At 46.8% G+C, this 24,317-nt stretch overlaps 1 protein-coding gene across 2 annotated transcripts in view; it reads right to left on the bottom strand.

Annotated features, from left to right (window-relative positions):
- Erg (ETS transcription factor ERG) overlaps positions 1-23,421 on the bottom strand; it is a 148,302-nt gene extending 124,881 nt beyond the window's left edge. Inside the window, exon 1 of one of the 2 annotated variants that reach the window (XM_075960988.1) lies at positions 23,372-23,421. In XM_075960988.1, the coding sequence (XP_075817103.1) occupies positions 23,372-23,410 (39 nt within the window). In that variant the 5' untranslated portion in view covers positions 23,411-23,421. The remainder of the gene's footprint in view (positions 1-23,371) is intronic. The other variant, XM_075961006.1, reaches the window with a different exon arrangement.
- Positions 23,422-24,317: the final 896 nt, after the last annotated feature.

The raw sequence follows: 24,317 nt of genomic DNA on the forward strand, positions 1-24,317 counted from the left end.
AGCTCTTGTAGACCAGGCTGGCTTCGAACTCACAGAGATCCGCCTGGCTCTGCCTCCAGAGTGCTGGGATTAAAGGCGTGTGCCACCACCGCCTGGCTAAACATTTAGTTTTTTAAAAAGTAATACTGGCCATGGGAATAAGCCCATGGGAAAATGTTCAAAATGGGATATTTTAAGAAAGTCCTACTACGTCGTCTATGCTGGCTTTGAACTTGTGGTCCTTTTGTCTCAGGCTCCCAAGCACTGGGATTACAGGCCTAACCAGGAATTTCTATAACTATGGTGGAGGCAGAGAATGGGGTTCGACCTCTCCCCAACAAAGGCAGGAGAGAAAGTCTCTGAACACATGGTACTCACGGCTATGGCTGTCCGTAAAGGGAGTGCTGGCCCTCACACATCTGGTGACCACTGGCGCAGACTTTGTACCAGAAGAGCAGCAAGACAGCATCATTCACAAGGGAGACGATCAGAAACAGCTCCAATCAAATGAGCAACAAGATTCCTTTGCTAGGGACTCTACCCACGAGATATCAGCTCATATGTGGCCACAGGTCTTCCCAAGAAAACGCCCAACGTCCCCACCAGGATAATGAGAAAGGCCAAAATTAGCACTCAGAGCAAAGCCTGACTCCTCTCTGACATCTACAATATGGGTCTATGCAGAGAGCAACTCCACCTTCCAGACGGCTCAGACCAACTTCTGCATGATTCCCCTGGAGCACACCCATCCTCGGTAGCAGGGAAGACAGGGTTTCCTGTAGCCCAGGCTGGCCTCGAACTCACGTGTAGCTGAGGATGGTCTTGAATTCCTAACTTACCTACATCTACTTCTCAAATGCTGGAATTACAGGCCAATGCCACAATGCCTCGTTTATGCACTGCCAGGAATCAAACCTAGGACTCTGTGCAAGTTCTGTAAGCAGGCTAGCGACTGAGCCATGTCCCCAGCCCCAGAAAGTCTTTAAATAGAGATGAAAAACCAACTTACTTTGGAAATGTAAGTTTTAATTGTGTAATAAATCTGAATTGGCTCCACCAAGAAAACGGCTATTTTCTGTGGGGAACAGGGATAAACAAATCTCGAGAGATTAAAAGTCGTGTTCTTGTGGTTTTCTTTAGAAATCTGCAAATTTGAATTCAATTAGAAAAACCCAAGGCACAGAAACAAAGCAGGAATGAACAGAGATGGGAGGGGGTGGAAATATCTGTGCCTTTCTGCAGCTGAGAGACAGCGTGAAAGAGCATGTTTCCAATTACCAGCGGGACTCGGCACTCTGAGAGACAGACATGCAGACAGCACCCAGCATGCTAGCCAGAGCCTGGTGAGAGACCTGCACACGGTCTGTCTGAAACAACTGCTGGATAGCTCAGTTCACCTCAAGAAAGAGCTCAGGTATGGAAGAATTATTGTTAGCAGGTGACCTCTCCCCCACGCTTCACATAAAGGCTGGGTGTGCTGGTGAGACGGCTCACACTCAGAACTTTCCCATAGTGCCCCAGGAGGTCAGGAGCTGACTGGGAGATCTGAAATATTCAGAGTCCATTATTCATGGGCTAGGATTGACAAGCAGTGATAATCTGGCACGGGGGCGGGGGTTGGACAAGATAAATGGCAATGAGAATCAATGGTGCCAACTTCTGCCGTCAAGTGAGCTTCAAACATATGTGTGTGTGTGTGTGTGTGTGTGTGTGTGTGTGTGTGTGTGTGTGTACACCAGGCCTGTCTACATGTAACAAAAATAACCAGAGACGGGAAGTTCAGTGGAAGAGAAATGGGTCTGTGGGCCTCCCTTTCCACCTTGGAAAGGTAACATCTGATGTTGAGATAATAGAAGAAGTCTCCCACACCTTGGATTGAGTCAATCAAGCTCCATTTGGAAACAGGCAACTCTTCTTTGAAGAATACTAAGCAGGAGTCACATATGATGACGAGAGGTTTGGGGGGCATTTGGGGACCCGACACAGGGGACAGCTAGGTGCGGACTTGAGATGTCATGCCTGCACACGTTCACAGTGAGGAAGAGACTTTGATGGCCTCATCCTTCAGCACGGAGGTCCGGCTCCTGGAACCTTCCAATGCCCTGAACTCAAGAGATTGTGGGGGGTTCAGAACAAGCACCTGGGTGTTCTCACAATGATTCAGGGGTGAACTGGCTTCAAAGAAAGATAAAGAAGCCAGATCATCAAACTATGCCTAGCAACGCAACAAGTCTCCAGTGCTCTCCCAGACGTTAACGGGACTTAGAGATGATGAATCCAAAATTTACTGCTTGAGGCTGGGGAGATGGCCCAGATAATAAATTTCCCCTTATACATGCAGGAGGATCTGAGTTCCAGCCACCTACATAAAACACTCAGGTGCAGCAGCCCACAACTGCAATCCCAGTGCTGGGGAGGCCAGAGGACCATCCTCCAGGCTTGCTGGCCTGTCAGCATAGCTGAACGAACAAGCTTTAGTGAGACTCCCTATCACAAAATAAAGAAGGTGGAGAATGACCTAGGAAGACACATGCTATCAACCTCTGACCTCCATGCACGTGTGCATGTACACGCAGACATGCAATAAAACATAAACACAGCAGAATAATGCACCACGCTTGAGGTTTCAGATCTGTAAGAAACAGAATATACATCATAAAAAGTACTTACTTCAGGCCAGATATATTAAGGGTCCAGGACCAACCCCAAAGCAGAATCCTATTACCCATATTTCTGAAAGCATTTCTCAGAAAGATGCACAAAAATCTGTCTCTGTGTCTGGAACTCGAGTGAGCCCCCAGTTAGGGCAGAGGACCATCTGACATTGGACACACATGCTGGTCTCTCTGCAATGTGCCTTGTTTCCTTCCACATGTGTATCCAAAGATGCCGGCCCACTTAGGAACACATCTCTTTTCATTTTAGCTTCTTTGTGTCGGACTTAAAGAAGCCTCACATAAAATGATCAAAGATGTTTCCGTGGTCCTTCCAAACCTACATCCCAGCAACGGCGCGTCAATGCCTTCCTGCGAATCCTCTGAAAATGAGGGTTTTGAGGATGTCTGGCAACAGAACGCTGCGCCTCACTGCTATAATATTTTTAAAGGGCATTCAGTTTAAATTAATATATTTGGCCAGACAACTGTATTAAAATTCTTGTTATTTTTTCTCTTATAATGGTAGCCTGTGGTATGACTAGTCTTCTTCAAAAAATCTGTGCAGTTATTGCTTCTCTCTTGCCTGGGGTACATCATGTGTTTTTCATTTGAGTGGGCCACGCTGCAAAACCTCATTAAAGCAAACACTCGGCTAAACGAAAGTCTTCATACCGTGCCACAAAGGGCGTAAACGAACTCAGAAAGTTTCAGAGGCTCATAACTCACTGCCAAACACTCTCGTACCAGCTGTTCAACTGATATCCAACTCTGCTGGGTGATGTCACAGTACCCAGGCTCTTAAAACAGCCAGCCTTTGGAAAGTCTATACATGTTTCCATGCAATAAAGCAGTTACTGTGTAAATAGAGCCGTTTTCCCCACACAGTAAACAGTCTACACCCCAACACACACGCACACACACTCACCACACACACACACACACACATACACACACACACACACACACACACACACACAGAGAGAGAGAGAGAGAGAGAGAGAGAGAGAGAGAGAGAGAGAGAAAGAGAGCACGTAAACACTCCATTTACCCTTGTACCCCAGCAAGAACTCCCAGCAATCCTTGCATACACAGCCCTTTCAGCCTCCTCTCTCTTGCTGGACAGCTCCCTTCCCATTAGCCATTCCTCTGAGGGTCCAGTCCTGCCTTGGAACCTCTGCAGCCAACTCTGGGATCTCTCATTGGGAGTGCCAGCCTCTCTGAGGGACAGTGAGCGCCTGTCATCAAGGAAAAGGCCATTTCTAGTCTCTTTCAATTCTACAGTTCTCCTTTCAATGGTTTGAGAGACGTGTCTGTGGATAGTTTGTCAAAGTCCTATTACCAGAGCCCTGGACTCAGCTCCTCCTGAGTTCACACTGAGAAGCCTTTGCCTGGCGAGACTGTCTGCTTTGAAGAATGAACCCTACCTGCACGTTCCTTGCCCTCATCTTCACGAGGATGGATACTATTTTTCACAAAACAGGCAACAATGATTCTGGCAAAGATGTGGAGAGACTGGAGTCCTTGTGTGTTGTTGTTGGCAATGTAAAATGGAGGCAGCCTCTATGGAAATCAGCATGTTTGCACCTCAAAAAACTGAGGCAGGAGAGATGCCTTGGTCGTGAAGAGCTGTGGCTGCTCTTGCAGAGGTCTGGAGTTCAGTCCCTAGTACTCATCTTGGGTGGTCCACAACTGCCTGTAACTCCAGTTCCAGGGAGTCTGAGAGCCTCTTCGTGCCGTGTACAAACACATAAATAAAACATATAAAAACAATAGCATCCAAGTTGGCAATTACACGTCACTGTACATATACTCAAGCAAAAGTCATGCCTATGGGATATTTGTACAATTGCATTCACAACCGTGTTATTCACAATGGTCAAAGTATCAATATATAAATGATAAAACAAATGTGATACACAACAAACCGCCCTTCAGCCTTTACAAACGGAAAAGATCTGACACAGTTACCCCAAGGAAGAATCGTGAAGCCACAATGACAGGCAGAGTAAGCAAGCAGAGCAAGAGAGGCAACACAGGATGTCACCTACACAGGGTCCCAAGAACAGTCAACATAGGCTGTTACCTACACAGAGTCCCAAGAGCAGTCAACATACAATGCCACCTACACAGGGTCTCAAGAGCAGTCAACATACAATGTCACCTACACAGGGTCCCAAGAGCAGTCAACATAGGATGTCACTTACACAGGGTCCCAAGAACAGTCAACATACAATGTCACCTACACAGGGTCCCAAGAGCAGTCAACATACAATGTCACCTACACAGGGTCCCAAGAACATCACCATAGGATGTCACCGACAAAGGGACCCAAGAACAGGCAAATACATAGAGACAGAAAGCATGGTGGCAGGATCCAGTGGCCTCACCTACCACATCCAGAATTCATCTGAGATCTTAACCCTGTGTGTACTTTGTGGTTTTCAAATCATATTTACTCTTCATGGGGTGCATGTTGAACCACCATCCATGTTTTAGGCTATGTGATGAAAACCCAAAGATGATTCAAGGGTGAACCCCATACTTCCCAATCCTGCAAGGATGTCAGTACCAGCATCATGAAGCACAATGTGTTCACCAGGACAAACTGACATTTCCTAGCTTTTCAATTCAATTGCAATTTCAAATATTCTGTCATATTAACCAACAAATTCACCTGAACTCAACCATCTCCTAGAATTTTTCTATGTACAGTCACCCTTTCTCTAGGAGGGACACAAATGAAACACTACAAAATTTCACCTGGAAAATTATTATTAAATTATTATTATTTAAAGATTATTATTAAACTATTAAATCTGTCTTCAATCCATTAAAAACTTCTATTTCTGATCAACACAAAATTGCTGGCACTCCCCCAGACTTCTCTGAACGCAATGATTACAGAAGGCCATGAGCCACTTCCTTCTTCTGCTTCCCTGGGAGGGAGGAAGATGGTGGCTCATAGACACTGAAAAGGAACATTTTAGGAAGGCAGTCCATATGAAAATAACTGTGGTTTTAAGAAGAGCTCGTCTCTTCTCACTCTCTCCACCTTAGGATGTCCCTCCATCTTCCCGGAAGGTCAAGCCTCATGGTCTAAGGGAAGCCTCCTTGGAGAACTGGTCTACTCAGTGTCCATCCTCTTAGGGAATATGTAGACCTGCCACACCCATCACCACCCTGGGAAACAAGGGCCCAATGTGGGCTCCCCTCTGTACTCCGTGAATGTTTTATTGCCATTGGTTAATAAAAAAGCTGCTTTCAGCTAATGGCTTAACAGTAAATCCAGGAGGAAAATCCGAAAAGAGATGTAGAAACAGAGTAGGCGGAGTCAGGGAGACCCATGTAGCCGCAGCAGGAGACAGATGTGCCAGAGGCCACAACCATGTGGGGATACACAGATTAATAGAAATGGGTTAATTTAATATGTAAGAGCTAACTAGGAATACTCTAGAGTCATTGGCCAAGCAGGGTTGCAATTGATATGGCTTCAGCGTGATTATTTCAGGTCTGGGCAGCCGGGAAACGAACAAGCAGCCTCTGACTACAAGGAACCATGCTCCTGGGGTCTAAAATGTGAAACAGGGCCTGGCACTCTGGATATTCCAAGGCACTGGAGGCAGGAATGCAACAGAGAGGGGTGCTTTCAACTGAGGCCCTCAAAGTGGAGGAGAAAACTGTTCAGGTAATCAGTTTGTGCTCTAAGCACCACGTGGTCTTTCTGAGATTATTTGAACCCTGGATTTTCTTTCTTTGGGTTATCGTTCCTTAATAAAACCAGTAACCAAGCTGGGGGCATGTTGGCACACAGTCCACGAATGAAGCTGTGTGAGGAGATTTCTGAGACCTTGCGAGAACACTTTAAGCACAGAGACAAGAGTCATGACCTCTGCTCCTCCATGACATGGGATGTTTTTGTGAGAACATTCCAAGCACACAGATAAGAGTCTCGTGACCTCTGCTCCTCCACAACATGGATGTTCTTGTGAGAACATTCCAAGTACACAGACAAGAGTCATGACCTCTGCTCCTCCATGACACGGGATGATCTTGGAAGGTGCTTTCTGGTCTGTCCCTGGTGTGAACAGGAGTGGGTTTACTTCAGATTGCCCAGCATCTACTATTATTATTTAGATGATGCTCCCATGTACAGGTTGTCCTGATGACGGTATCTAACTTGAACTAATGTCACCTTGTCCTCATGACTGTATAAGCCTAAACTCATGCGACCTAGCCCTTGTGACAGCATAGAAACATGAATGCAAGTGAATTTTGCTCGCATGACCTGCCTTAACCCTCAGGATGCCCTCAGAGCACAAACCATCTCATGCCTGGCCTGAAGCTGGCTATTGCGTGAGACTGGAGTCTGCCTCATTTTTAGGCCCCACTCTCCTGCTCTCTGCCAAATAGAGCAGCAGTGGAGGCAGAGTTAGATAGTGGCATTTAGTTCAGTTGCGAAAGATCTCAAGACTTAGTGTACGGGAAAAACGGTTTAACTAAGCATTTCCTTAGATGGGTCTTTGACCCTCCTCCCTCACTGCCAGGCAGCTTAATAAGAAGTGAGTTTCTGCCAGTCTCCCTGAGGGCCAACTGGCACTGGCTGGCCACAGCTGCGGGTATACAAGCCTAACGATTGGGGTTCATATTCCACCCCACATAAAAACAGGGTTGGTGTGACATCCTGTCTGTAACCCTCGTGCTCAGGAGGCAGAGGTAGGGACCGCAGAGCAAGTCGGCTAGCCAGAAGACAAACTGGCGAGCTCCAGGTTCGGTGAGAGATCCTGCGTCAGAAAATGAAGTCAGGAGTAACCAAGGAAGACAGCCAGCATCAACCTCTGCCCTCCATATACATTCCTGCTTGAGAGCACTCACACATCCACACACACGAATGTGTCCACATGGGCAAGCTTTATTTACTAGAATACAAATGGAATATTGCTACAGGTGTGGCCGTGTTGGAAGAAGTGTGTCACTGTGAGGTGGGCTTTGAGATCTCATATAAGATCACACCATGCCCGGTGTCTTAGTTTACTTCCTGTTGCCCGTGGATTAAGATATAGGACTCTCGGCTCCTTCTGAAGCACCATGTCTGTCTGTGCACTGCCATGTCCAACCACGAACTAAATCTTTGAAGCTGCAAGCCACCCCAGTAAATGTCTCCCTTTATAAAAGTTGCCTTGGCCTCTTCACAGCAATAGAAACCCTCACTATGACACATGGTCTCACTAAGTTACCCAGGATGACTTAGAATTCATTCTATAACCTATGGCAGCCTTGAACTTGCAATCCTCCTGCCTCGATCTCCCTAGTGATCAGACTGAACAATTTTGCCAACAGGTCCAGTTCTGCCTTTTTTCACAGGCTTTTAAAAGTCTGAGGAGTTTACCTGGGTGAAAGGTGCCAGTCAGTTAGAAATTCTTGCTGCTATGTGTTCTGGAACTCTCTAGGTCATACAAGTGTAGTTCCAACGAAAGAAGTTTCACCCAAAGGCACTGTGAAGGAAAGTCTGGGCTGCTCACCCAAGGTGACATGAGTAGAAGTCGATAATCCAAATACATCAGAGGTGGCCTCAGAAGTCCATCTGAGAAGCCTCTGCCTGCCAATCCCATCTACTATTACGTTTCACTCATAGTAGACGGGCTTATTTTTATTATCAAAGATTGCTGCTTCCTGGAGTCAAAACAAGAGCCTTCCATAATTTACCTATCACTGAATATATCTGAAAAAGAAACCATACTCTGAGTTTAGAGGCAATCCATCAAATTTAAATAAAATCTTAATTTAAATTTGCTTATGAATAACTGAAATTAAAACATGATTGGATTTGTTCTCTAAAAGTTTTGCCTTGCATTATTTAAAATACAGATAAAGAAAATTTTTAGAATGCGTAGCATATTTAACAAAGTAACTTCTGCAATTCAAATGAATTCACATGACTCTCCTTAAAAGTCGATCCTCACAGGTGGTGGTGGCGCACGCCTGTAATCCCAGCACTTAGGAGGCAGAGGCAGGTGGACCTCAGTGAGTTTGAGGCCAGCCTGGTCTACAGAGTTCGTTCCAGAATAGCCACGACTCCTTGGAGAGACCCTGTCTCAAAAAACATACAAATAAAAAATGATTTTCGGAAGTTTGGGAGTCGGCCGGGTCAGTAAAGCCTCTGGCTGGCACCAACATGCAAACAGGGTTCAGATTCACAGGACTCGGTAGCAAACGCATGATAGTGTATGCCTGTGAGCCCAGCGTTTCCAGGACAGAGACAGGCAGATCCTGCAGCCAATCAGTGAGCCTCACGTTCGGTGAGAGATCCTGTCTCACCTGGCAGCCGAGCCAATCAGTACAAACACACACACACACACACACACACACACACACACAATTAACATTCTGAAAATATCATAGTTCCAAAAGCAAAAGTCCTAAGAACTGCTAATTCTAATCATGTTGTTCATAAAACCATTGAGATGCCCTGTGACTTTTCAATGTAAATTACTCAAATTCCAAGCTTTGCTCTCTGTGTATCTATCTTCCAGGGATTTGTTTATCACTTCTGCTGCTGTGTGTGCTATGATTTCTCCAGAGACTAAAAGATGTTTATAAGACAAATGACATCATGACCACGACAGACTTTACCGTGTTTATATCAATTGGGTTTCCAGGGACTTTGAAACACAGCTTCAAAATCTCTGTTATTCTGTAGCTTAATGTGTTCCCGATGCATCTGCAAAAGTGCATTTCTGAAAACAGAGGCATGGGCTTGTTCAAAGAGAATGAACTATTTGGTGCATCTTAGGCATGCACAAACAAGTGCATTTGCACACTCTTGGGAGACGGTCTGACACGTCCACTGTGATCCCACAGGCCCGTGGAAGAGAAACTCAGTAACGGACAGGTATTCCAAGTGAGTCACTGCTCTGTAAGAAGTATGAGGAACAGCTCACAGAGAAGGAGAACTATCCAAAGGCCTGGGAGGTGTGAGAAATTTGCCACTGCCATTAGAATTCGGTTACTTGTTGAAACTGTTTTAAAGAGCCTTGGGGGCTGGGAGACAGCTCAGTAGGTAAAGGGCCACTATGCAAGCACAACGACCTGAGTTCGAGTCCCAGAACCAAAGTAAAGACGCTGAGCATAGCGACTCACACCTGCAATCTGGTGAGGCAAAGACGGGAAGATCGGCAGGCAATCAATCTACCCTGCCTGACAAGACTCAAGGTCTGTGAGGGATCCTATCTCAAAAGAAACAATGGTGGAAGACACGTGGGGAAGACAACAAGGTTGGCCTCTGGGCTCCATGTGTATGTGCACACAAGTGCACATACGTGCACACAGGTGTACGCATGTGCACACAGGTGCACATACGTGCACACAGGTGTACGCATGTGCACACAATGCACACACATGCACGTGGACCCACATGCACACCTACACAAACACAAAAACTAGGTTTCTATACACAGAAACATTTTAAAATTCTTTTCTGCTTTTTATTTTGGAGGTGAAAGCCATCAAATAGAAGATACCGAACCCGTGGTCATGGATTTTGTACTGGAACTTCTGGTATGTCAAATCCTGTTACCTCAAACGGTACTTTCACTGTGGGGGACAGCCAGCGGGAACTGGTCCTTCTGCAGAGTTGGAACAGCTCCTCGGGTAGCTTGCTCCAGTGTATGCACAAGTATGTGTGGAATACCTGCCACTTGCCTTAGGTGTCACATTCCTAAGCCTGAGTGTTTATCACCATCCTCAGAGCTGTCTCACTCCAGGCCGTGAGCCCCCCAAACCTCCTTCAATAGTGGGGTTTTCTTCCTATAGCAGTTTTTTGTTTGTTTTCGCGGTACTGATTTGAAGCCACGGCCCTTAGCTCCCTGGGCCAGCACTCTCCTGCCGGGCACCAGTTCAGTCCTTAGCACCGGATTCTAGATCTGCCGCTGATAGTGTCTCTGAAGTCAGCTTCTGTCCACCAAAAGCCGTGTAGATAGATCAGCCATGTGTGTATGTTGTAAAATACAGCACAGGGAAATGATTTTGACACAGCATCATGGACAAATTTGGGGTCCTGTCTTAAACCTGCCTTCCCAACTTCCCGCAATGGCTCTTGTAATCACGATTTTAACACTCTCCATTCAGTGAACTCCCGGAGTAAGGAAAGGGGTAAAGACGGGGCCAAAAGGCAACTCAGAAAGACTCCTCCCCTTGTAGACTTTGCCTTGGGGGAAATGAAAACTGGCTCGATGGAGAAACTGCTTGTTGTACAAGCTTGAGAGTCTTGGTATGGATTCCCAGCCCTCACGTAAAAGCTGGGTACAGCCACGCACATCTGCAGCCCCAGCTCTGGGAGGCAAGGAAGAGGCTGATCTCTGGGCCTCCCGGTGGTCTAGCTAAAGGGGTAAGCTCCAGCTAAGAAGGGGATAGAGGAAGTGACGTAAACACCAGTCAGAACACTCCACGCTGAGGAACCACCAACACCTCTGTGGGCAGAGCGAAAGCTAGACGGAGCCAGGGCAGTGATGGAGTCAGACGGCCACTGTGAAGACATGCGTCACAGGGAAGATCACTGGAAGGTTTGGGACAGCGTAACAGTCTCATAGGACTCAGTGTTCAGTGGGTCACAGGCTGTCTGCAGAGAACAACAAAAACTCCACAGTGGAAGGCAGAGACATGACCCACACATGGGCCGGAAACACAGCTACAGTGACCACAACATAGTCAGCTTCCTCGTGAGACAACGGCGTTCTTAGGAAACATACAGTTAACAGAAATGTCTGGGACTCAGCACACCCTTCCTATTATGGTCTTATTATGGCCGAGACATGATTTTACATTTCCTTTCCCAGGGTATCTTATTCTCACAAACACATACACAAAAATCCCTAAAGACGAGCCGGTCAAAGCAATGAAAGCCATTAAGTGTAACGTGGATCCCGGGTGGATCTGGGCTGATGAGGGCAGAGACTCTCCAGCTAAGGTCCCACACGCTAACTACAGCCTTCTCCCTTCTGCTGCCCCGCTCTTCCCGAAGCTGCCTGCGGTCCCTGATAGGACCCCTCTTTCTTGATACCTAGGTTTTCCCAGACTCTCTTCAGCTCAGGTTTCACCTGTCTCCCCAGGCTCAGTTCGTGTGCTACAGACCCCTGACAGATCTCCTGTTTCGACCCAGGAGGCTGGCTACTCCAACTCCGTCCCCAGCTCCCCTCCCTCCATCTTGATACCAGAGAACTGAGCATTGTGGGATAGTAATCATGTAACTGCCCTGGTTGGATCTGCTGTAAATCTCATTTCTCAGCTCGCTGGGAACTGACTTCAACTCAGCTGCTAATTGGTCCGTCTCTAGTGTATGTAATCCCCCTTGGGCTGATGGAACCTTTCATAATCTGGCTTCTTACCCCAAAGTTCTCTCCTTTCTCTCACAGCCTCTCTCGGTTTTCACTTCGCTGAGAATTAAATCATGTGATGTCCCCTCTGTCAACATGAACTCCTGAACCTCAAGTTCTCCCTGTAGCTTTGCCCACACTTCCTCCTTTTCCTTTGATTCAGGGGGAAAGTGCCCTGGCCCTGTTCTCAGATCCTGACAACGCGGAAATGGCAACCGCTCCTTTCAGATTCTCTCTCTCCACCTGAGCCCTTGAAATGGCTCCCCTTGACATGGCTGTCTCCCCTCCTGCATCTTCCTTGTAACCTGTAGTAAAAACAAACCACTTCTGTCCTAAACTACATGATCCTGACACCTCTTGGCCCTGCTGAAACATTAAACATCTCAGTTTCTCTCGCCAAACATCTCTATTCAACGTTTCCACTCCAAAGGCCGGAAAGGGAATCTCCAGTCTCTTCTATTTTCTGCCCCATTCTCTCCTGATCTCCCCACAAACCTTTCTGTGCTGGAAGCAGACGCTCCCCCTTCCAGGCATCTTGTGGGTCCTTTGCCACCTTTAACTCCTTCCTTACTCAAGCCCTCGTCCTATCAGTTCCTCTTCCCAGTTTCCTCCATCCTCTGCCTGTGAAGGGTGTCTAAGTCTATGTATTCCCTCCTAACATTCCGCAAGAGTTTTCACTCTTTTTCCCGCTGTGGCCCCTACCTATACTGAAACACTTTATGTGCACCTGACCTTCCTCTGCTCAGACAGAAGCACCGCCATAATGAAACGCTGCTGCACTCCTTCTTAGTCCAACACAGAACCACGGCCATGAGTGCACAGTGTACTGCTGTGGGTCCACTCTCACGCCCAACCCAGTACACTCTTCCTCATCTGCTATGCACTACTGAGACACTACCATGGGCAGTGCTAACTGTTCCTGACACACTTGCCACAACCACCATACTGTAAACTTGAGTTTTTTTTTTCAAACCCCGATGCAGGTGCCCACACCCCTAAAAGACACAATTTCTTTGTGGTGATACTCCAGTTCACAGACTCTGTGCTCTAGTTCACAGATGTGGAGCTCCCTGTTAAGGTGCTGTGCTCCCAGTTCACAGACACTGTGCTCCCAGTTCCCAGATGCCATGCTCCCGGTTCCCAGATGCCGTGCTCCTGGTTCACAGACGCCGTGCTCCCTGTTCAGACGCCGTGCTCCCTGTTCAGACGCCGTGCTCCCTGTTCACAGACGCCGTGCTCCCTGTTCACAGACGCCGTGCTCCCTGTTCACAGACGCCGTGCTCCCTGTTCACAGACGCCGTGCTCCCAGTTCCCAGATGCCGTGCTCCCTGTTCACAGACGCCGTACTCCCTGTTCACAAGACGCCGTGCTCCCTGTTCACAGACGCCGTGCTCCCAGTTCCCAGATGCCGTGCTCCCAGTTCCCAGACGCCATGCTCCCTGTTCACAGACGCCGTGCTCCCTGTTCACAAGACACCGTGCTCCCTGTTCACAGACGCTGTGCTCCCTCTCACTGTGAGCTGTTTCTCTTCCCTTTGACCACTGTCTCCAGCAAAAGAAACACAAGGAGGGGACTAGGCTGCAGCACCAAGGGACATTTTGGTCTTATCTACCCCGATCATGAGAGGGTCCGGTCCTATTTTTGCTTCCTAGAAACAAAAACACGACTTCTAGGGAAACTGAAGATAAGGGGGTGCAGAACATGATGGTGGGGCTGAGCCTGGCTATCAGTTACCTCTTGATCTCCTTTCCCACAGCGGATCATTTCTTGGGGACAAGAATGAGCCCTGCGGTGTGGCTCAGTGGATACAATACTTGCGTAACATGCACCACACTCCGGGTTTCAACCCCAGCACTTAAACTTGGGGGCAGGATGGCTATAATCCTGGTAATCAGGATTACAGGAGCATAAGATTGGGGCCATCCTCATCTACACAGTAAGATCAAGCCAGCCTGGTCGAACAACACCATCTCCAAACAATGAAAAGGGAATGTGCCCCCAGCACACACCACACACACACACATGCACACGCACACACAGACAGAGAGAGCAGGAAACAAGGAGGCTCATTACTCCACATCCTCCCTGCAGAGTAAATCATTCCAGGCTTAGCTCTTCTTTGTGGTGACTTTAAGACTCGTCTTTCTGAGCTGACGACCACTAGGAATAAATCCCTTTTTAAGACTGCTGCCTGTCTGCAGGCGAGTGCCAGCCTAGAGCACTGGTATTCCTTTGAGTCAGAGTGTGAGCTCAGGCTGCGTGGAGAGAGATGTGCCTGAAGATGACTCCAGAGTCTGCCGAGGTCACAGTGTCTGAGCCAGTGCCCATGCTGGTTTACTGGTAACGCTACCGTCTTAACCACAAGTGAAATCACTAAACATGAACATCCAGCTCTCGCACATGGGCAACTCTGGGCTTCTTCTTGCCAAAGCATTTGCTATCAGGTTAGAGAGGGAAAATGACATATTTCTGCATGGTGCCATGGTGACTGTATGGCTTCCAGCCCATGCACAACTGGTTATAGATGATATTCAAATTCATTTAAGATCACTATTATGCAGAGAGTCACACCGACTCTCACAAGTCCAGAGAAAATGCTACCACCAAAGGGAGACTGTTCAGGTATTTGGAAAGCTAAGATGAGGAGCCGTCTCCCAAATATTCAAGGACAGTTCAAGTGGTGTAGACCGACCATGTAGTATTCTGTGCCAATGTTTCCTGGCTCTCAGATTCTTCTGATTTATTTTTCTCTGTTTTGTAGAAAATGGCTTTTACTTCCATAGGCAAAAATACTTGACGACAAATACCTTCCAAAGAAACCACAGGCAGACAGTTCTCTAGTTCTCTGGTGTTATACAACAAATATTTTCCTGGGGAAATACCACACATGTCTCCTCGCCCCAAATGGGGATCCCATGACAGACAAAAGTAGAGATATCACCAAAGTGCGACTTGGAGAACCAATGACTTTTACTGGGGTTACTTACAGGAATATGGGTGAGGGGTTAGTTACAGGAGCAGAAATCACCCAAAGACAGCCGCATTACCAAGGCCCACCCCAGCCTGGGTGCCAGCTCACAGAGCTGGGAACCTGGAGCTCACTGCACAGCCTGCAGGCAGCTCCACAGGTTGGAGAAGGTCCTTTCCAGGTGTCTCAGGTGATCTAAAACTACCAGTAGCACCTCGTGGCAATTGAACTTCAAGGCATCAGTCCACTAGGAGGCAAAATCCTGATGGTGAATCTCAGCCAGACAAGGCCCCGAGACCACAGACTCCAGATGTCCTTTGCTTCTGCTGCTGTGCCTCTATATGTTTGCCACCGCCATCTTTCTCTGGTATCTGCGGTGGTGTGAATGGGTGTGGGGAGATCCCCACTGCCTGTAATATAGTGTGTTTATCTCATGAAGATATTCCATTCTGCTGAGCATGTTTATCTAAGCTGTAGTGTCTAATTGATAATCATAATGTTAGCTTGGGATAGAGTTTTAATGATTAGACATAAACAAGAGGAAGTGTCACACAGCCAAGCCTGTGGGTTTTACCTAAGGAGCTGCATAAATTGATGCAGTTCAGGCTAATGAACAAGGAAAACAATTGTGTCCTCAGGAACCAGCCTGGCTCGAACTTTTTTAATCTTAACGTTGAAAGATGCATTCACAGATTTTAGTGTGCATCACAGCTGAAGCAAAGCCTTAGGATGACTTCAGCTTAGATTGGGATGCTTTGAAAACAGCTTTGAGATGAAAAACCATAGAAAACAACCTAACGTTCACAAGAACACATAGCTGAGTGATAGAATCATTAAGTTAGGGATCAAAGACAGAGCAGTCCAATTATCACTACTTGATGGATTTGCCTTGCTAGGATTGGTTGATGATCAAAAATGATGATCAATTAATTCCTTGTACCCACCGATTTCTGCCCTCAACCTGATGTGTGTGTGTGTGTGTGTGTGTGTGTGTGTGTGTGTGTGTGTGTGTATACACTATTTATGAGTGGGTATGCACCCAAAAGACTTAAAGTAGACACAGAGACCGGCACCAAGGCGGCGCAGAGACTTAAGGTCATGCTCAACTTCCTCAGCAATCAGGGAAATGCAAATCAAGACAACTTCAAGGTACCATCTTACACTTGTCAGAATGGCTAAAATCAAAAACACCAATGATAGCCTTTGCTGGAGAGGTTGTGGAGTAAGGGTACACTCATCCATTGCTGGTGGGAATGCAAACTTGTGCAACCACTTTGGAAAGCAGTGTGGCGGTCTCTCAGGAAATTTGGGATCAACCTACCCCTGGACCCAGCAATATCACTCTTGGGAATATACCCAAGAGATGCCTTAACATACAGCAAAAGTATATGCTCAACTATGTTCATAGCAGCATTGTTTATAATAGCCAAAACCTGGAAACAACCTAGATGCCCTTCAGTGGAAGAATGGATGAAGAAAGTATGGAATATATACATATTAGAGTACTACTCAGCAGTAAAAAACAATGACTTCTTGAATTTCGCATGCAAATGGATGGAAATAGAAAACACTATCCTGAGTGAGGTAAGCCAGAACCAAAAAGAGGAACATGGGATGTACTCACACATAATTGGTTTCTAGCCATAAATAAAGGACATTTAGCCTATAATTCGTGATCCTAGAGAAGCTAAATAAGAAGGAGAACCCAAAGAAAAACATATAGTCATCCTCTTGGATATTAACCTTCATCAGGCGATGAAAGGAGACAGAGACAGAGACCCACATTGGAGCACTGGACAGAAATCTCAAGGTCCAAATCAGGAGTGGAAGGAGAGAGAGCACGAGCAAGGAACTCAGGACCGCAAGGGGTGCACCCACACACTGAGACAATGGGGATGTTCTATTGGGAACTCACCAAGGCCAGCTGGCCTGGGTCTGAAAAAGCATGGGATAAAACCGGACTCGCTGAACATAGCGGACAATGAGGACTACTGAGAACTCAAAAGCAATGGCAATGGGTTTTTGATCCTACTGCACGTACTGGCTTTGTGGGAGCCTAGGCAGTTTGGATACTCACCTTACTACTGGAAGGAGGTGGGTGGCCCTTGGACTTCCCACAGGGCAGGGAACCCTGATTGCTCTTTGGGCTTATGAGGGAGGGGGACTTAGCTTCAGATGAGTCTAAGTACAACTAATTATTACCTCCTTCTATTGCTCAATGTCACCCTCGTGGTCTTTTATAAATTAAAAGGCTCCCAAAGCACACAAGATCCAAGTTTGTGTAAGAGTCAAAAATGTGTTAAAAGAAAAAGAAAAAAAACAATGTTTTCTCCATATTCAGGACTGCGTTTCTTCACATGTTTTATGTAACACAAGAGCTTCCTGGTTTTGCTTCTTTAAATTTCCTGTCGGAGAAACCAGGCCTTGACGCTGGATACCTGTGTGCACCCCGTTCCCACAGAAGACTAAGGAGCAAGACCAACACACACACTGATCAAACTATTCCAAGTTAAAAATGTCTTCTTGGGTGCGGGGAGAGATAGCTCAGTCAGTCAAGTGCTCACCACACAAACACGACCAAAGTTCCAGGTCCTGCACCCTTCTAATCCTAGTGATAGGAAAAATCAGAGGTGGGGGTGGGGAGGAGGTTCCTGAAGGTCACTGGCAGCTAGTCTTGCTCATTCAGGGAACTTCAGGCTCTAGTCAAAGGCTCTGTCTCAAAAACACAAGGTGGCGAAAGAAACCTAACATCAGCCTTTGGTCTCAAGACGCAAACACACATGTTCTCTCTCTCTCTCTCTCTCTCTCTCTCTCTCTCTCTCTCTCTCTCTCTCTCTCTTTCTCTCTCCCTCTCTCTCGCTCTCTCTTCCTGGAATCCATGTTCACTGATAACAGAGGTTAAGTATGCACTAATCCAAAAGCACCTATGGATGGTCCAAAGTGAGAGAGATTTGAGGGTAGACATGACACTACAGCAGCAAATCCCCCACCGGACCTCCACGATGGTTCCTGGTCAAACCCAGATACAGTGAGAACACTGTAGAACATTTTCTCCATGGTACATGCATAATGGTAAGTGAAGTAAAAAATAAAGTCCATGTTTAGACTTGAGTCCTATCCCCAAAAAAGCTCAGTGTGACCATGCATTTACTTCCCAATCCAAAAACAACCTGAAATCTAAAGTGTTACACTTCAAGACTAAAACCTCTTAAATAAAGGGCATTCCACCTGAGTTGTCTATTTTGTATATAATTCTTCCAGCACAGCTGGATGGGGTAGAGGAGGGAACAGCCCGGCCACCATAGTCTTCCCTGCAGACTCTAGACCAGTTCTGTGAGGTGCGGTAAAAGAAATAAAATCTCCATTGTCCTCCTCTCTCACAGTTTGTCACACAAGTCAGGGGAGGTGCTTTGATGGCTTGGCTGTGTTCCCACAAGGGACACAAATGTGTTTTAAACCTGGGTTTTAAAACTGAACTCTTGAGACTCAGATGACAAAAGCCCACACTGATTTTTGGTCCCGGACTCAGCTCAACAGCCCCTTCATCATTAACAGCTCATGAGGTTAACGGGAAAGTCCACATGCATTTGTGTTATTGTTTATTTGGGGGCACTGATAACAGCAGCGGATTAGCACCATAAACTTCATGTTTAAAAGGTAAATAGCACTTCCCAAAAGTCTACAGAGGATCACTAAAAATTAAGAGCCGTGCTTTCTTCAATCTGTTTACTTTGTAGAGCACTCTCAGGAAAAAAAACATGCACTCTCAATTACGCAGAACACGGCCAGAATTTTCATTCAGTCTTGGAATTTGGTCATATATATGCATATAAAGAAAGGAACTTTCTCTGCTTTTTACAGTCCCTGCTTTGGGACAAACCCCAACATCTGGATACCAGAATCGAAGCGCCAAAATGCACGGAGACACATGTGCAATTTTATGCTTGTAAATCCTCTGGTTTCTAGGGGAAAGGCACGCTGGTGCTTCTTACCCCACAGAAATCTCCAAGAGGGTTTGTCAGACATATCCAGAGGTAGAAGAATGTACATTGTGCTCACAATGCTCACAGGTGTGCAGGTAGGCAGCAGCACGGGGTAGTTATCAGAGACCTACTGCATGGTAACTTCTTAACAAAAGCCGGGAGAAGCCTTGCTTTGCATGACCCGACTGCAGCATGTGGGCCTGTCCTCCTGTGTGCTGAGCAGAAATCAAGAATGCCCCAGACAATCTCTCTTCCAGAACTGATATCACTCTGGGGAGACCTAAGGCGTACTGGTTGGGTTCCTTTTTTTTCTTTTGTTTCCATTGTGAGGACTGGGTAGGAATGAGAATTTGCTTTGGTTGCATTGACTCATTTAGGGGGCTTTCCATCAGCAGAGGTTCCTCAGCTGGGATGCTGGGCCCCTACGAGGTCCTGGAACAGCCTGCAGTTAATCTGTGAGCACATCAAAGTGGACATGACCATGCCCATCCCGAGAGGAGATGGAGATATTTGCCACGTTACTAAAGAGACCCATGATTGAAAGTGTTCAGAGGCATCCCCAAGCAATGGAAAGGAAACCAAAGCGCACACTGCTAACAAAAATGAGCAGATAGGAGGAGGCTGCAGCCCACAGGGTTCCAAGGACAGCCGTGGTCCATCCCACGAAAATCTAAGGACAGCCGTGGTCCATCCAACGGAGATCTAAGGACAGTTGTGGTCCATCCAACGGAGATCTAAGGACAGTTGTGGTCCATCCAATGGAGATCTAAGGACAGCCATGGTCCATCCAATGGAGATCTAAGGACAGTTGTGGTCCATCCCATGGAGATCTAAGGACAGTTGTGGTCCAACCCATGGAGATCTAAGGACAGCCGTGGTCCATCCAACAGAGATCTAAGGACAGCCATGGTCCACGCAGTGATGTGTGGAGCAGCAACTGGCCGGGCAAATGACAATGGTCCTGTGAGATCACCCCGGAGTTGGAAGAGCTCTACGGTGAGGTCATAATGTCACGATACACCATATTTTCCTAAATTTGTACTGATAGGAATAGTAACTACCCAACAGTAGCGCATGTGCAGCCAGAAAATGGCTATAAACCCCTGCCACCAACTTCCACATAGACTATCATCCATGCTGCTATTTAGGGGTTCACCTTTACTTACCTGAAAGAAGGATCGGAAAGAGGGGAAGGAAGGAAACTCAAGGTTTTTGCTGGGACGTGAAGGTGGTAGGCTGGTGAGAGAATGAATCTGGGAGGAGCTGGGGAAGGAGATCACCAAAGCACAGTCATGACGTTCTCAAACAACTCATGAAACTGTAATTTCACAAGAGACAGTGGAAAGGGTGAGCGCCACTTTCAGGCCTCACGAACGGGGATATTGTGCAATAGACCGAGGTTAATAGGAAGACTCACGACGGCCAAAGCGCAGAGAGAAGTGTCTGTGAATCGCTCAGTCACCAGTGAGGCACACCGACATCACACCCTTGCCCAAGGCTCGGACGACGTCATGGAAGGGAGGGTGGAAGGTCCCAAGGGCTTGGGTAAGCCGAGGATGTGGGTGAAACAGTGCCAGCTGCGCGTGACATGACCACTACACTTCTGAACTCATGACAGCTGTGCTGTCTGCACGGGATCAAGGTAGCCAACATTCCAACACAGAGCATGCACACACACACATACACAGAAAGAGAGAGAGAGAGATTCACAATACACACATACACTCACACAGATTCACACACACACACACATACACACAGATTAACACATACATATACTCACACAGAGAGGTTAACACACATACACACAGAGATTCACACACAGAGATTCACACATACATACACTCACACACACTCACAAATTCACACATACAAACACACACAGAGATTCACACACAGAGACATACATACACGGATTCACATACACAGAGATTCACACACATGCTCGCACACTCACACACAGATTTCATACACTCATACACAGATTTACACATACATATACTCACTCACACAGATTCACACAAACTCATGTTCACACACACATACACACACACTCAAACACACAGGCACTCACATGCAGTCTTACACACATACACAGATTCATACACTCATGCTCACAGATTCACACACACAGATGCACACTCAAATATACATGCCTTGACACACACACTCATACACACTCATGCATACACTTCTTTTAACAATCAGAAAAATGACTTCTGGTTGGAAAGTGCCTTGTTCTAACACAGCTTCACCTACATTAAACATTATCCTCTTTCAGCATTTACAGCCTCTTTGTTATTGCCCTTAGAAAACCGCAGGATACACAGCCCACCTGTCAGTTCCCGGGCCAGCATCGTCCCCCTCACCAGTCCCAGACAATGCCAAGTCCCCACAAGCTAGCTCGGCCCACAATTCCCCACTTTCTTTCCCGTCTACCATGCACATCGAAACTATCAAATGGTCCTGATGCTGCAGAACTTTTAGACTTTTAAATGTGGACTCTTCTCCTTCACTTTTGTGAGACTTGTCCACACCGATAAATGCGTAAGGTTGGTATTTATAGACACCTATCATACAGAGATATCTATGATTTCTTTACTATATAGTATTCCATATTTACCCGTCCTGCTGTTGACAGACACTTGGGTTGTTTCCACTGTTTGCCGACAATTTCCGGTGCTTATGTGAAGGGCAGTGACTATGTCTGGGGTGGCCCTCTGGGTGACAGGAGGAAGCATGCCTTCAGCATCGCCAAGAGATGTTAGACTGATACCAAAACACCAGGGTGGGCTTGCAAGGTGCCACATGGAAATGCAATGAGTCAAGGCAAGCAGAGCTCTGCTCCATGTCCTCAGAAGGGAATTTAAATGCAGAACTCTGTTCTGTTGCTCTGAGCCGCCCCTCCTTCTTTTCATTATCTCCAGCCCACCGAACACAGACAGGGACAAAAGTCGATCGTTCTGACCAAACACCACTGTCGTAAGATACAAATGAATTAAGAAGAGAGTTGCAGTCCTCTTCCCCAGTGGCAGTCTGGTCCCAAAGGACACGAGGTCCCCAGGTACCGCCCCGTACATACTATTTCCATAGAGAAGACCTTGAATGGCAAAAGCATTTCAGTGGAAGGGACGACTTCCTCCAGGGCTCAGTGTGCACCTGGGCGAGCTGGGCACCAGGCTTTTGCAGGAATTCCCTCTCTCAGGGGAAGATGTCCGCTGTGCATACCATTTTACTGAAGGAAGTCCAGAATCCGGGGTTTTAAGGAAACCATGGAAGAAAACCTGTTCCTCCAGTGAGCTGCCAAGGACAGCTATCTATCTCCTATCCAATGGGAGAAGTTCGGGGGTGACGATTTGACTTGCTGTTGATGGAACAGGAGCAGGTTTGTAAGGAAGCAAGGACTCTTGGGTGAGAGTCCCTGCCTCACAAACAGCAACAGCCATGAGCAACTGTGACTTCACACCACCAAACTGCCTCTCCAAAACACGATTCAAGATTAAAGATTTATCTTTAACATAAGTGCAGACACCATATTGAAACAAGGTAGTCCGAGCCCCCATTTTTTTCTGTAGCCTCTGTTTGTGCCAAATATGCTAAAATCATCATTACATCTCTACCCTACCAAGACAGTTGGGTGACTGAGCAGGTTAGAATGATAGGTTCCCTGTGCCCTCATCCCTTCCTTCATCTCCAGAGCCTCAGGGCAGGAACAGAAGGATGCGGCTGCCAGGATTGGGGTGCAAAGGCTTCTGGAGGGTCAGGGTGTGAAATGAACTCACAACTGAACACTGAAACCCAACAATCCACCTCCAGGCATTGCCTATGTGAGCCTCGCAAAGGTAGAACTAAAACAGAGCCAGCAACTGTTTTACCACAAAGGTCCAGAGAGCGGAGGTTTTCAGCTTGGGATCACACCCCTACCACCACGAGCAGCAACAAGTAGCAAACAGATGGTTGGGGCAGCCTACTGGCTTCCTAGAAAACACCCTTGGGATAGAGATACAGCTCAGCGGGTCAGGCACTGGCCAAGGAAGCCGGGCGACCTGGGCTCAATCCCCGAATCCACATAACTAGAAAGCCAACTCCACAACCGTCTTCTGACCTCCAAAAGTATATTGCAACACACAGAAAACTGTACGCAGACACATACAATAACAATAAAAAGTAAATACACTTTAAAACCACCTCTACATCCATGAGATATAAATTTCATGCAATTTAAGTGTGTCGTAAAACGGTTTTTTTAAAGCTTTCTTCAAGTATTTAAAACTGAGAGCCATTTCCTGAGCTCCCAGTGAGCTGGAGTCTGTCCTTGACTTAGTTCCCTGGACCCTGTGTTAGCTGATACAAGGATAGTTCACCATTATGGCGCAGCAGAAGCCGGAACTGCTTGCCAGCCAGGATGGAGCTTACCTTAATATACGCTGCAGGGTCAGGGACAGTCTGGATCATGACCCTTAGCAGGTCAGTTCACTCACCAGCCACGCAGAACTCAAGACAGCTACAAGACAAGAAGGGAAATAAGACAGCAATCAACCTCTTTTCTGGCTTTTACTCCCCCAGGAAGACTGAACAGACTACAGTGGTCATTAGAGACCTCAGCCTGTCTGCCCCGGGGCATCCTTAGGAGAGCAGGGTTTATCCCTGTTCCCCAGTCTACAAGTGCAGAAGAAACTGCCCAACCCTCATCCTGAAACGGCCCACAGCGCCAAAGAAGAGCAGTAACTACTGATGCTGTATCAATTCTGGAGGTATACAATGAAGAGGACATTTCAGAATAATTGGAGGAGAGGAATTTGAATGCCCCTGATGTGAAGAAATGACCAATGCTTGAAGTGAAAGACATGGATGGTGCCCTGACCTTGACCACCGTACTACACATATGAACTTCAATATCATGTCAAAGCCAACAACTGGGTACATTTATGTCTCCTGACCATGAACACACATTTTAAAAAAGATGACTGACATCACATGCAATTCACATATCCTGCCTTATGTGATCAACATTGATGAGTCTTTAAATAGATAAAACACAACGTATTTAGTATTGCATTAATAGAAATGGACTTTAGAAGTTCCAGTGCAAATCAATGGAACCTATGTATCTCTTCGCGCCTCATTGCTCAGTTCTTTGTGTTCTGCTTTGGGGACTGGGTCTTATGTACCAGAGACTGTCCTAGAACTCTTGGTCATTGTGCCTCCTCCTCCCAAGTGCTGGATGGCATCTGGATGCCAGCCTATTCTTCACTATTGAGTTCTTAAAGACACAGCTACCATTTAGAGCACTCAGTGCCAGTCCCTTGTCTAAGGAGCACAAAGATATTTGACCCTTTCATTATGGTTTTTGATCTGAGTG

This window comes from Microtus pennsylvanicus, chromosome 1 (genome assembly GCF_037038515.1).
Source record: "Microtus pennsylvanicus isolate mMicPen1 chromosome 1, mMicPen1.hap1, whole genome shotgun sequence".
Taxonomy (NCBI): domain Eukaryota; kingdom Metazoa; phylum Chordata; class Mammalia; order Rodentia; family Cricetidae; genus Microtus; species Microtus pennsylvanicus.